This window comes from Suillus paluster (genome assembly GCF_016628075.1).
Source record: "Suillus paluster strain FC165 chromosome Unknown EDB91scaffold_117, whole genome shotgun sequence".
Classification (NCBI taxonomy): domain Eukaryota; kingdom Fungi; phylum Basidiomycota; class Agaricomycetes; order Boletales; family Suillaceae; genus Suillus; species Suillus paluster.
The window spans coordinates 38,949-51,666 of NW_024537677.1; the positions used below are offsets into that span (position 1 = coordinate 38,949).

General features: G+C 50.3%; 5 protein-coding genes across 5 annotated transcripts; 2 read left to right on the top strand and 3 right to left on the bottom strand.

Moving 5' to 3' along the window:
- The first annotated feature begins 1,450 nt into the window (after positions 1-1,450).
- On the top strand, positions 1,451-3,273 carry EDB91DRAFT_91519 (uncharacterized protein). The gene is made up of 6 exons (XM_041328790.1): positions 1,451-1,665; positions 1,726-1,772; positions 1,824-1,879; positions 1,929-2,029; positions 2,080-2,292; positions 2,344-3,273. The coding sequence occupies exons 1-6, from the start codon at positions 1,524-1,526 to the stop codon at positions 3,162-3,164; spliced, it is 1,380 nt and encodes a 459-aa protein (XP_041170890.1). The 5' UTR covers positions 1,451-1,523; the 3' UTR covers positions 3,165-3,273.
- On the bottom strand, positions 3,265-3,866 carry EDB91DRAFT_91555 (uncharacterized protein). The gene has a single exon (XM_041328791.1). The coding sequence runs from the start codon at positions 3,740-3,742 to the stop codon at positions 3,383-3,385; it is 360 nt and encodes a 119-aa protein (XP_041170891.1). The 5' UTR covers positions 3,743-3,866; the 3' UTR covers positions 3,265-3,382.
- Positions 3,867-4,071: 205 nt separating this feature from the next.
- Positions 4,072-5,679, bottom strand: EDB91DRAFT_1168429 (transcription factor IIA alpha beta subunit). Its single transcript, XM_041320105.1, has 5 exons — positions 5,389-5,679; positions 5,225-5,326; positions 4,426-5,154; positions 4,283-4,374; positions 4,072-4,233 (listed from the first exon to the last, which is right to left on the bottom strand). Exons 1-5 carry the CDS (start codon positions 5,404-5,406, stop codon positions 4,218-4,220), a joined length of 957 nt encoding a protein of 318 aa, XP_041170892.1. The 5' UTR covers positions 5,407-5,679; the 3' UTR covers positions 4,072-4,217.
- Positions 5,680-5,792: 113 nt separating this feature from the next.
- Positions 5,793-6,997, top strand: EDB91DRAFT_1062235 (uncharacterized protein; the record flags this gene model as incomplete). Its single annotated transcript, XM_041314514.1, has 3 exons — positions 5,793-6,051; positions 6,110-6,800; positions 6,856-6,997. 3 exons carry the CDS (start codon positions 5,793-5,795, stop codon positions 6,995-6,997), a joined length of 1,092 nt encoding a protein of 363 aa, XP_041170893.1.
- Positions 6,998-7,205: 208 nt separating this feature from the next.
- On the bottom strand, positions 7,206-10,375 carry EDB91DRAFT_91574 (ribosome biogenesis protein tsr1). The gene is made up of 10 exons (XM_041328792.1): positions 10,211-10,375; positions 10,092-10,152; positions 9,740-10,019; positions 9,169-9,688; positions 8,646-9,115; positions 8,334-8,583; positions 8,116-8,283; positions 7,853-8,063; positions 7,651-7,788; positions 7,206-7,588 (listed from the first exon to the last, which is right to left on the bottom strand). Exons 1-10 carry the CDS (start codon positions 10,253-10,255, stop codon positions 7,362-7,364), a joined length of 2,370 nt encoding a protein of 789 aa, XP_041170894.1. The 5' UTR covers positions 10,256-10,375; the 3' UTR covers positions 7,206-7,361.
- Positions 10,376-12,718: the final 2,343 nt, after the last annotated feature.

A 12,718-nucleotide genomic window follows, 5' to 3' on the forward strand; every position in this document is an offset into this window, starting at 1 on the left:
ATACCATTCTGTAGGGAGAGCTGGCAAATCTTCCATGTGGCGTCAGAGTTCAAGGGAACATGTCGCAAACTGCACGCATCTCATCGATTGGCCCTTTCCGGTTCCGCCGATCGGTTGTTGTCGCGTTCGTTCTGTCCTATCACAAAAAAAACAGATCTCAATAGATCCAGGAACTCTGACGTGGCGATATGAGCCCAGAATGTTAGGAGGCAAGCAAATTATTGAAGAGTGTCAACAAGAATGGCATACGAAGATAACAACGAAACACGCTTCGTGAAAGAAGAACGAAATTCGAAAGCGACGAATAGTATTGGGTAAGACGGGATTCTTGGAGAAAAGCGGTGTGGCCATGATGCCCTGCGATAGATCGGAAGATCATGAGAACTAGAGGCCTATTACAAGCCTCGGTCTAAGAATCATCCGTAAATTGGCGATGAAGGGGACGAACTTTGGAAAATGCTTCAGAGGCTATTCAACGTGGATCTTGATGATATGACATCCGTATTACATACGACAGACTATAGGTTCTGGCAGGTTCGCAAGACACCCAATCAAGATGATCTGGTCTGGACACGTTCGATAGTTGACCGCGCCGTGTGAGCGCATCTTAAGGATCTGTGTATCGTCGTTAACTACTGATGGTCGCGATAAGTTTGTGTGAGATGGAATTATTTAAATTTGGGCGCGATAAGTGGAAGGTGGGCGAATAGAACAGCAGTGAATGTCAGTTTGTTAAGAGGGAAATAATAATGATTGAAATTTAGTATGATTAGACGTTTTGCCAGTTGCGAACTCGAGGCGGAACCGGTATCTTGTTGAACAAATGTAGGCCGCCCATAAAACACCTGAGGTAGAAGATTTAATTTAAAATGAGATTCACGTGGTCAAGAGGCGTTATGGGGCTCAACAGCCAAGGGTCCGGAGGTTCCCCTAGAAGCTTGAAAGCTTGACGTCTTGTTCAACGAGTGTGAGGAGCTGGAGCGGTGCGTTGGTTGAGCGCTTTTCAGAGATTGAAGCAACCCTTCTGCCAAGGGAATGTTATCTGATAATTATGTAAGATGAGAGTTTATATTGTCCCTTTTTCACGGATTTTGAACTGTTTAAATCTGAGTCAGAACCGCGGGGGACTGATTTATGCAATTGAATGGGATATCGGACAAGTTGGGTTCTAAGAATGCACGGAATTTTCCGAGATGGTAGTAGTGCGTTTTGATCGCAGTTTGGAATATGGGGGACTTGAAGAAATTGAGTTGTAAAGTGATAGAGTTTCGCGCTGTAATCGAGATTGGCGACAAGCCTTTTGGGTCGTAGCCACCAATAAGATTCATCAGGGAGTTTCCCGAATTGGCCCAAATTAGAGCAACTGACTATGAACGGAAGTCAGCGGATACCCCTGGTAAGAAAATAGTTTAATTAATTACCAAACCATCTTCTGCTCCCCAGATCTTGGAGCGAATATATACCATACCCTGTCTATTTACCTCTCTTCTTCGTCTGTTTTTTGTCCCCGTTTCACATCAGACATGCAGCAACGTCCCACCTGCACTAACGTTCGCATCCGTTCTACTCGTGATGCTCATAAAATATTCTATGCAGTGCAGCTCCGTATGCTTCCAATGATAACAAGGCGCCTTGACGCCGACGAACGTCTCGCGCTATGTTCTGGTTGTATCTATGCATGGGAAGAAAGAGGTCCACATACTGAAATCACTGGTTTGGGTATAGAGCGTTTCACTGAGGGACGTAGATGGAGTCCCTCGCGCGTCAGAGATGTTTGTTCTCCCAAAAAATATGTCTAGTTTCTCTACTAATTCCCCTTCAAGGAGTTTCTCTTCTACTATGAGAAATATACGCCCCCAGCGGACGCTGGTCATTCAGGGTATGTTACCGCCCTCCAAAATCAGTAGTAAACTTCAACGTTTTCCTAGGCCCTCTGATAAGCAACCCCCTCGCGATTGGGATCCCCTGGTAAAGCAAACTTATTCCGTTTGGGTTGAAACGGACAAGGGTCGCCGCAAGTGGCATTTAAGTAAGGACATGTGACACCTAAAATATCGACCTCACTATAACTTTTTGTAGCCGCATACTTCACTCAGGCTACAGTCGATGAGCTAGGCACAATAGATAACATACCGGGTGTCGCTGACCTCGTGGTGCCGGAGGGAACCTTCCAAAGCACGCGAGTTGGAAAAACCCGCAAAGGAGAGGATGGCCGTTCGAGATCCGATGTTTTGAAGACAACAAATTCCACCGTAACCCGGACCTATGCTCCATTCCCTACCGCTTATTCCAGTCAGCCTTCCCACTACCCTAATTCGCCACAATCATCATATTCTCAGTCAGATGACCCATATCGTTCAGGTTTGGGTCAGCCTTCCCAGCAGTTTCGTCAGCCGATATCTGATATCCCTCAGTATTCGGTACCTCCCCCTCCTCCCCCACCTTCTCTCCCTCCTCTTCGCGCTTCATACGAAGATGACTACAAATACCGTCGTCCTTCCCTCCCTACCATACCGCAGTCAGAGCATAGCTCAGGATTTTATGGCCGTCGAAGCTCTGCTGACTACTCGCCTGGAAGCGTTCCTTCCTTGGCCAGGACGCGCATAGATACATCATTGAAGCCCATTGCTGATTATCATACTTCCAATGACCATGGGTCTTCCCCCGCATTTGCCAATATGAGCTTGACAAACCACCCTCCTGCTTCGAGCAGTACAGGTGGTGCACATCGAGGGTCTGAGGACATTTACTCCTCCCGGCCTTCTTTCTCGTGTTCATATAATACCCGCCCATCACGCTCACCGCCGCCCTCTCCTTCGTGTCGCATCCGACCGCCATCCACTGTTGGCAATTTCCAACCTATCTCTCGAGCGACAGATGATGATTGCAGGGAACCAAGCCACAACGCATTCTCTCTTGATCACTCAGCCACCTTCCCGTCCCCTCATAGCACATCACATATCTCGCTTCCCCCTCCCACACAGCTCTTCCGCTCAGATCCTCCCCCACAATATGAAGTTTCATCTACTGCGGATTCAATTAGTAGCATTGGACCGCAGCGCGTTGGTCTGGCACCCTTGCATTCTTTGCAACGCAGTCACCCATACAAGCGCGACCCTATGGACGACAGAGCCCTTCGACTTCTAGGTCCACGTTCCGGGTGACTATTCGCAGGTTGTCTTCCATCGGATGATCGATGACCATACGAGCGTGCCACCTGCTTGCGTAAGAACAACATCTTTCTTGCGTAAGTTTAGCACACTGCGGACCCGCGGGAAGAGTTTCTACCTCTGATTAGGCGTGCTTGGCTTTTTACCGAGCAAGCGTCCTTTTCTTATGCGGTCCCTACCAATTGAATTAAATGTTCCCCCCCCTTCTTCGCTTACGAGGGCCTCATATATCCATAACCATTCGTCAGTACATACTTGACCCTGCGCTCACATCGCGCTGTCAAATACAATTTCGCAGCGAGTACGATACATACATGACATGACATACATACATACACTGTACTTCCGCTATTGAGCACGGCGTCGCGGATGCTTTTTTCGATCTCCTGCTTTGTTACAGTTAGTGTGCATATCTGACCTTGTTCAGTCATATTAATATCCTGCGTGTGTGTAAAACTGACGTCAAGCCGTAAGATCGTATGATAATATACGAAGTGCGCCATCGTGATATATAGGGACCAAGGGACGAGCCTGCAGCTGATATGCAAACGGATATAGAATGGCCGCCTCATCCTCCAGCTGGCAGGCAGGCGCCAACGAATGTACGGATGAGTCTCGGGGAAATGAAATCAAGCTCTTTGTTCATATCAGGGCAAACGGGGTAAACTTATCTGTCTGATAATGTCGTGAACGGCGTCTTATGTCGGAATCCTAATCCGTCGGCTCACCGGCAAATTGGTTTTGTCATGGAAAGGTTGAAAGCGAACCGAGGGAGCGGAAAGTTTCCTGCGGTTGGCGGAACCCCTTGCCAGCCCTTGCCATGAACTATGTCCTTCAAGTTCCGAGTTCCTGGTCCTCGAACTTACCAGTAAGTTCCCATGGCATCGCTCAGGTTCAGACTGCTTTGGTCAAAACGATGGGATTTATGATGATACTGATAGAATACACTGGGGTTATGACAGGAGGACGAAGCTTATGCCCTATATGACTGCTGAGTGGAGAGCAATGACGGATGACATTTGACAGGTGCAGTGGCAAAGCTCGTGACTACCACTCGAATTCGCTGCACGGTGTCAATGTCAAAGCTTGAATTGAAGAAAAGACCCACGCACCCTGTGCACTTGGCAAATAGATAGTCCTTTCCATTGATATGGATCATACCGTCCTTGAGAAGGCATTTCCATTTATTTTTGACACGGCCGACCTGAGTGATACATGATCAGCCCCAGAAATCTTGGATATCCTGGCCACAAACCTTGTCGTATGTGCAGAACACAATGTCAGTCTCGCCTTGTCCGCCCTCTTCGGCATCTTCTTCAGCTTCGGTGTCCGAGTCGTCGAGATCGCTGTTGATCGCCTCGGCGTCCTCTGTGTGGGTCATTGATGACGACTGCGACGGTTGAGGAAGCGACGGGTGAGATGCGCGGGGCGCGAATGACTGGCTGGGCGGAGGAGAAGGTGACTCTGATTCAGATGATGAAGGACCATCAACCTGAGGGATCTTCTGCCCTGTTGTTCTAGCTTGAGGTGCCGGCGGAGTAGCAACGGCGGACGCAGCCGCAGGTGCGTTCGAAGGCTGAGGGGGTGCAGCTGGCTGTGGGACTGGAGGCGCGTATGGCCTAGACATGACGGGTGGGCGTTGCAAGTGCCCTGGGTGAGGCGGGAACGACAGGACGCCTTGCTGTCCTCCAGGGAAACCTGGTGTCTTGATACCGTTCAGTTGAGGTCCAGGCAGTGGTGGTAGAGCGTATGGCATGCCCGGAGGAGCACTCAAGACGTAGCGACTATCCACAGGTTCTGTTTTGACTTGCGGACCTTGAGATTGCGCGGGAGGAGGCGGGGCATATGCATGCGGAGGAGGGTAGTGCGGGTGATGAGGGACCATCATAGGATGAGGAGGATACATATGATGGTGCTGTGGAGGCGGAGGCGGCTGTGGCTCAAACTCTGCAACATGCGATGCGATCACTTTGCTTTCCCATTTCTGCAGAATTATTGGTATCACCAAGATCCTAACGTATTATATGACTGAGAATGATAAGATATATACTCACATGCTGCAACTCTGCGAGAACTTCTTCGCCGACGCCGTACTCGTCGAACTCGGGCTTAATGGCGGAAATAACTTCGTCTATGACCGCGCGGTATATGCCAGGCTCAAAAAATGTCTCTATTACCGGACTGAACTACTACAGCCAAGTTCGGGTGAGCAGCTCACCACTATCTTATTTGACATTGTGAATGTCGCCGGCGACGATTGACACAGCGGGCGCAGGAGACGTCGTGGTGGTGGAATGAAGGAGTCCTTTTATACTTCAGTGACCTGCGAGAGAGGCAGGCAAATTCAAACTCAGCTGGAGTTCATCTCCGGTGTTCTCACGCACGGGCCAACAACAGTTTATGCTGTTCATTATGGCCAAGTACATAAAAAAACATAAAAAAACTGTCATTGGAGTGTTGCTGCAGGACATAAAAAAGACATAACCTATACGTATACGCTTGATGAGCGATGCGACGGTCGGGAACCTACTGTAAGCCAATGGCGCTTGAATAAGGTGCCATGACATAAGCACCACAAATGGAACTCATTCCTTAGGTCAAAGTATCCTTGAAGGCTTGAACATGGGTCGATTGTGTAGCGTCGTGTCTTGTCTCCTATTAGTCGGTTTCTCGCAGGCAGCCGACGTATATCTCAGCCCACCCCAAACATTCCCCTCCCGGCTTTCCCTCCAGCATGCTGGTTTCGTTTTGTCCCAACATCTGGGTCTCGAGCCACTCGAGAATTTCCAGCACTATAGCGACCTGCTAGGAGAGCATGAGTTTGTCGCACAGGGAGCTTCAGACGCATTATTTCTGCTGGTAGACGATGCCAGTATACAGGGTTTGTTTCCGCCAACTTCAGCATCAAGCGCGATGACAATTGACACGCTGCGCTTCAGATATTATCCCCCCTTCCATGAGCCGCTCGTTCTCCATTGCAGGGGCACCCGCTAGTTCCCTCACTTCCCTTGTCTCTTCGTATCTGCATCGCGCAACTCACGCATATTCCCTCATCTACTCTGATCTCGCTATTCCTCCAGAAGGCATACCTCGTACTCTTGACATTTTTTCTGCGCCAACACCCGCAAACGAAGCTTTCCTCGCCGAAATCTCAACGCTTACCAAGTTCTTTGAGTCATCGTCTGATGACAAGTTCGCCTCCTTGGAGTTGACTGGACTGTCCCAGCTTGCATCCACGTACGGTCGTTCAAGCGAACAGTACCAGCTTGCTGTACGAACCGTCCGAGCTGTTCTCGAAGCCACCACTGCTGACGCCAAGGCTCGGGTTGCTGTCTTGAGCTACACCCCATCTACTATAATTGACAAACGCCAACCGCAGCCACCGCAGCAGTCACCCCTTCCAGCACCCCATCCACCCACAGGACCGCCAGCACGTCGTCTGGCCTCTTGCCTCCCTTCCGCTGATGCCTGCTCCAACGCTACCAGTGCCTGTTTTGGTCACGGGCAGTGCGTGAGCACCATCAACGCCGGACAGGAGTGTTTCGTCTGTGCTTGCTCGGACACCAAGTCTGCTTCAGGGAAAACGGAGAGCTGGGCAGGTGAGATGTGTCAGCGCAAGGACATCAGTAGGTCAGTTGACGTATCATATTTCTTTGGTTTCGTGCGCTGACTGGGTTTCTATCAGCACCTTTGTATTGATCGCAGGGACGGTAATTACGCTGATACTTTTGATGGGAGGGTCGGTATCGCTGCTTTACTCTATTGGGGATGATGAGCTGCCTAGCATCCTCACGGGTGGCGTGGCCAGCGGATTGAGGAAGGATTGAGTGACGCAACAGGGTATCACGTCGCATAGCAGACCGTGGCTAGTCATTCTTGTCACCCATAGCAGATCTCATTCAAGTTTCATTATACTTGACACTACTCGACTTGGCAGTGCGTAATGGAAGTGGAGTATGGAATTCTTAGTCGGGGTGAAATGTATTTTTTTCTCATGTTTAATGCAGTTGTCTGCCTATGAAGACTCCATTTGATAATTCCGACGAAAAATGCTCCGGGCAAGCTTCAATCAGCTACATGAGCCCTTCGTACAATTGCTGAAATATTTTTCAAGCTTCTACAAGTTTTGAATCATCTCAAGCGCAGCTCCACCTCGAAAGCCACCCTGCCCACAAAATCAAAAATGACCATTTACTCCTCCATCTCATCACCCTTCCCCCTGCCCGCACCAGATGCCCAATTCTCGCTCCACCGCGGGTACACGCGCTTGTACAACGACATGCACACCGTATCCATCTGGTTGATCGGCCCATCGAAATGCGCCTTGAAATACCCATGCGTCCCAAGTGATTCTCGGATATGTCCCGTCCGCCCGTGTTTTGTGTATAACTGAATAGGCTTGAAGTACTGGATGTCGTCTGTCCCAGCGAAAATTTATGAGCGCGAGGGAGATAAGTATAGGGCCAGGAATAGGACGAACCTGGGTTGAAGAACATATACCGAACAGTAGCAGTTTTTTTGTGTACTTTGAATGGGTGGCCTGTGAGGATGATTCGCTTTGCGATGATACGCGTCGTATCAGGGTTCATGAACGTGCCCATCGCCACGAGCTCTGGTGCTACTCGATTCGATCGATAAGTCAATCACCTATCGCCTCTGCACTGGAAGAAAAATGAACGCACCCTGTAGATTTTCTGTCTCACGTATGAGCATGCACGGCTGCTTCCCAAACGCAATCGGTGCGTAGACGCTCGCAACGGTCGTGGTGCCGTGCCATAAGAACCTCTCGAATTTGTGCACGTTGTTAGCGCCTTTTCCGCCTCCACGGGTGTGTTGGGAGTATACGGGGTTGACGCGCAGTCTACGGGGCCCGTAGCATAAGACCAAGGGGTCCTTTGGATAATTATCAGTTGCGATCAAGTATAGAAAGGAATGATGGACGAACCTTCGATTTAACAGAACCTTCGCACTCGGTGTTCCGCTGCACGGTGAAGTGGAGGACTGTTTTCTTGTGCTCATGTTTCAGTAATCCGTATAGTACAAACGGTGACTCGGAGGGGATGCTAGCTTCCTGCGGGACACCCTCGATAAAGATAGTCACCCGCGTACCGGGCTGCAGTAAAAGTTTTAGTGTTCAGTAGGACAATGAGCAGCAAATCAAACCTCGATACCATCATCCTCCAGCTCACGCCACATGTCTCTCTCGGTACGTTTAAAGTCCTCGAACTCAAATATCCGCGAGTACTCGCGAGGTAGGTTTTCGTACGGGTCCCAAGGACTCGTGCGGAGGGAACGAAGCCCGCGGTACCGCGCAAAACGTGTGTGTGCGGGGATGTCCTGTGGGGTATCGGTTTCGTCGGGGAATGCCTGGGCATCTTGTTCTTCTTGGGTACGCTTGCGCCAAGATGTCAGTCTGCATCGGCCCCGCGAAGGTTAGTTTCGTAGAATAATAGGTTGGAAGAGAAGGAGACTTACTGATTTTGCTCCTCTTCGATGTCGAGTTCTTGGAATGCGACGACGCTCTTGCGCTCGCTTTCTAAGTCCAAGGCATCGTCGAGGGGGACCATCTCCTCGTCTTCATCCACCTGTGCTCCCCTTTCCCCGTCTCGATCTTCACATTCTTCGTCTTTGTCTTCGTCGTCGCTCTCCTCGACGATCCAAGACGCCTGGTACTCGGTCATGCCTTTAGGAATGCGCTTGATGCGCTTCGGCGTCGTGCCCTTCTTCGCGTTTGGTACCTCCCCCTCCACCATGCCATGCGGAGCACCCGCCATCTCCTCTTCCGTGGGCCACGTCTGCTCGTTCGCCATGTCGTCAGCAACATTCGTGCTCACCAGTGAATCTGCGGAGGATGGAACTCGTTCCGCCAAAAGCACAGATTCAGTCTCCACATCCATGGCTCCAGGTTTTGCATGCTTCATGCGGGGGAGAGGGGCAGACATGATCTAGAGCGATCGTAAGCACACTCGACCGATCCACGTATGCACGCATGACTCACCTTAGAGATTTGATAGTCCCCTTGGCTAGGGATGTGCACGAGTCGATTGGGGCTCAGCCTCCCCCCACGCACGATACCCGTTACTTTCAACATTCCACCTTCCTCCCGCTCCACGCTCTCGCCCACAACCCACGGCCGCCCTGCACGCCACCTCACTTCGCCGGGACACCCCTCCGCGAGCGCTCGCAGGGTGTTGAGTGATTCGGCTGGTGCGCTGAGATCGAAAACGCGGCGTTGGGCGGGATCGAAGTACTGTATGAAGGAGAGGAGGCTCTTGAGTACTGATGGCCTGGACTTGGCGTCGAGGTTCTCGGGGAGAGTTGGTGGGATGGCAGTGACGACTGTAGGGAGTCCTTGCGCTTGGAGCATGCGGAGGAGGGTATCGCCTGGGGGGGAGACTTCGATGGTTGGTGAGAGGAGAAGGAGTGTGTAGTCTGCAGCGCGGGCGGCATCGAGGGCGGCATAAGGGCGAGCGAAAGGTACCGGGAGGAACTGGAGGGATGTTTTGAAGCGGGAGGTTCTGTATTGTGTATGTTAGCTTAGCGTGAGATGAAGGAATGAGATAACGCACTTCATAGTCCAGATTTTTGCGTTCTCACCGATGCCGTGTATTTCTTCATCTACGCATTTTGCGAGGGCCTGGATGCATGCTCGGGTATCGATGTCCTCGGAGAGTGGGATGATGGCGATGATGCGTGGGGCGCCGTCGATGCCGTTAAAGATGCGGGTTGCAGCGACGAGGGAGGCGCGTTTGGCGGCTTGCGCTTGCTTTTGTGTGTTGCGCCTGTTGAGGCGGGCTTGCGCAACAGTGCTTACTGCTGGCGATTTTGCGCTCGGGCGGGCGGTACGGCCTATCAGAAGAAGAAACGAGTACAGAAGTACCTTGAGATCGAGATCAGCGAGTGATGAATGAACAAGCGCACCTTTTGCGATCTCTTTGAGGGCGGATTTGGTGGCATGGTGGGACTTGAAGGGTTTGTTTTTCTGTGGTAGGATTAAGTAGATGTAACTGATGTTGAATGAAACAATTAGATGGACCGACCTGTTTGAGCGTTGATCTGTGATGGTGCTGGGTTTCTACGACCATCGTGAATGTCCGCGACTCACTGTAGCAAAGCTCTTCGTCAGTGGAGACCAGCTGCTAGATTATCTAGCCCGTGTTAAACTTTCGCGATATTTCGCGATAATACTTGCTCGGCGAGCGGCAGCCTCGAGGTCCAAATTTTAAGTTACCATATCGAGAGCAATAGCCCCTGGCATTCAAACCTGCGTTCTCGATAGATAACTAAAAAAGGTTTGCTTATAGTGTATTTCCTCCGATCGTAGTCGTACTTAGGATAACCTCCGAAACATCACAACCCACATATCGGGCGGTTCCCTCGCACCCGGAATCAGTCGCTCCCTCACAAACACATCATGTCAGTCCCCTAAACGTGACACGAGACCCAAGCCGGTCCACACGCAGCAGCACCGACTCTCTCCGCGCAGGCGTCAGATGCAAATCTCACTGTCTACCTGGTACGGTTTCCGCGCAACACATTACCCACTTTAGCCGACGATCGCGCACGCTGAGAAGACTCGCGTGCTTATCTTCTCCAGTAGTGGCACTTCGTGTCTGTGGGTGGGCGCTGTAATGTATTGTGCAGCACGCCGAGGACTTCGAGGCACGTTATACCTTCGGTTCCGGTACTGGGGTCGGGGTCAGTGTCAAATGCCCACGGAAAGTCGGGGCTGATGAGCCGTATCTGTTTGGGGGTGCTGGTAGTTTCGTTCTGGAGACGAACGGGATACCTTAGTTTTTAACAGGTGAACACGGGGGGTCTGATAGAACTACATTAAACTACAACCCACATATATCCAAGTAGTGTTGTTACTAGACCGATCAACTGGACAGATCTAGACCCAGCACCGCAAAAAACGCATGCTCGACCCGCTCGAACCACAGATCTGGTGTAGTGTGATTCTGTCTATGCAGGGTACAGTGGCAATATTCCGGTGGCCTTTTTTTCGTGCGATGTTGTGTTAGTAGGCCTCGTCGCACTGCGACAACGTCCACTCTGTTAGGAACAAAAGTATCGACATCACGTAAATGGATCGTACCTTCGAACATCATGCTGAGCCACAGCTGTTCCGAGAGAACTCGACGATGACAAGATGCTGCTTAATGACGAGTTGTCACTACGCAGGCCACCACCAAACGATGGCCAGCAACTAGTCTTCGGCGACTGAGAATGACACTGCGCCAGAGGATGCAGTATCATTGTTGTGCAGATTCCAGGATTCCGGACGCACATCGTTCTGCTGAGGCTACATGGAAGCACTGTCTTGCATACTCCCAGACCGAACATACCTCATTGATTATACATCCTGGATATCCAGAAAACCCACCAAAACTTATCAGTTATGAGTCTGTGTCCATTAGAGAATAAGACGGTGCATAGGCATCTGATCAGCCCAGGAGGACGCGTTTATGTCACGGTAGTCTCCGGCGAGAGAGACCATTACGCAAATTGTAGACACGCTGGCGGACAGCCTGTAACAATGGCCACGGAAATGAAGGACCAGCTGACGAAATTCAGTAGAGGTGGAGGCAAAGGCCAGTGAAAAAAGCCATCGAGGTATTACAATCAGAAAGTAGTACCCTGGTCCGGCATCAGTAGTGAGTACTCAGTGGCAATATAATGCATGATTCTTTACCGGAACTTTTAGCATCTATATCAGTACGCTTCATCCACCCATACTCCATGCTTCATTTACGTAATCATTGTATGTATTACTATGCTCTTTTGAACATTTACTTGAGCTTGAAGCTTTGAAGTTTGAACGGTTGGTCGAAAGCCATCGTATCATGCAGATGCACGTGAAAAACTATGAAAGGAAAGGTTGTCGTTATTCGTTCCCGGAGAGGAATACACCTTGCCTCGCAAGGTGAAGCACAAGGATAAAAGACTAGTTCGGAGGCAATCCGTGTGCCCCTGGGTGATTCGGGAATCGGTGTCAATGCCTGTTCTCCTAGATGAAAGTTCGGTGCCAGTTGACAATGCCTTGTTCTCCTCCCGGATAAGGTAGACGCAATGCGATTTCAACGAATATCACATGATGTGACAGATGTGTGACGCTGTGAGGATAAGTCAAGCTGAACATATTGCTGAACGGCACACCGGCAAGTTGGAGCGTATAAAGCATGGAGTACTTAAATATTGTGTATGTAGAGTGATTGCAGAGGGAATAACAGATGCAAGTGAAATAGAGTGATTAAGATTTGATTAAGATTAAGATATTGATAAGTGCAAAAAGAGAAGTTCTAAGCTGCAAGGGATTGGTCAAACTCCCTCATTATCGTCTCTGGAAGGACACGGTGTCCGCGATACTTGTTGATTAATTGATTGCCCATGCGGCCTGCAGTGTTCCATCGAGTCCCTTCATGTAAGCATCTATAAATCTGACAGATCTGATAGAAAAGCTAAAATTGGGATTGGCACCTCTCAAGTTCACTCAATACATGGTGGACTGTGATTTTTCCATGGTATGACAGGGACTGACAGCCCAC

Excerpts from the sequence above, each read along its gene's own strand:
- EDB91DRAFT_91519 (XM_041328790.1), top strand. The coding sequence starts at position 1,524 with ATGCAGCAACGTCCCACCTGCACTAACGTTCGCATCCGTTCTACTCGT. Across the intron at positions 1,773-1,823 it reads GTCCCTCGCGCGTCAGAGAT|GAGTTTCTCTTCTACTATGA; the intron begins GTTTGTTCTCCC and ends TTCCCCTTCAAG. Across the intron at positions 2,030-2,079 it reads TCGCCGCAAGTGGCATTTAA|CCGCATACTTCACTCAGGCT; the intron begins GTAAGGACATGT and ends AACTTTTTGTAG.
- EDB91DRAFT_91555 (XM_041328791.1), bottom strand. The coding sequence starts at position 3,742 with ATGAGGCGGCCATTCTATATCCGTTTGCATATCAGCTGCAGGCTCGTC.
- EDB91DRAFT_1168429 (XM_041320105.1), bottom strand. Across the intron at positions 5,155-5,224 it reads TTCTCGCAGAGTTGCAGCAT|AAATGGGAAAGCAAAGTGAT; the intron begins GTGAGTATATAT and ends ATAATTCTGCAG. Across the intron at positions 4,375-4,425 it reads TGTTCTGCACATACGACAAG|GTCGGCCGTGTCAAAAATAA; the intron begins GTTTGTGGCCAG and ends TGTATCACTCAG.
- EDB91DRAFT_91574 (XM_041328792.1), bottom strand. The coding sequence starts at position 10,255 with ATGGTCGTAGAAACCCAGCACCATCACAGATCAACGCTCAAACAG. Across the intron at positions 9,689-9,739 it reads GCAAAAATCTGGACTATGAA|AACCTCCCGCTTCAAAACAT; the intron begins GTGCGTTATCTC and ends TACACAATACAG. Across the intron at positions 7,589-7,650 it reads GTATATGTTCTTCAACCCAG|ACGACATCCAGTACTTCAAG; the intron begins GTTCGTCCTATT and ends TCGCTGGGACAG.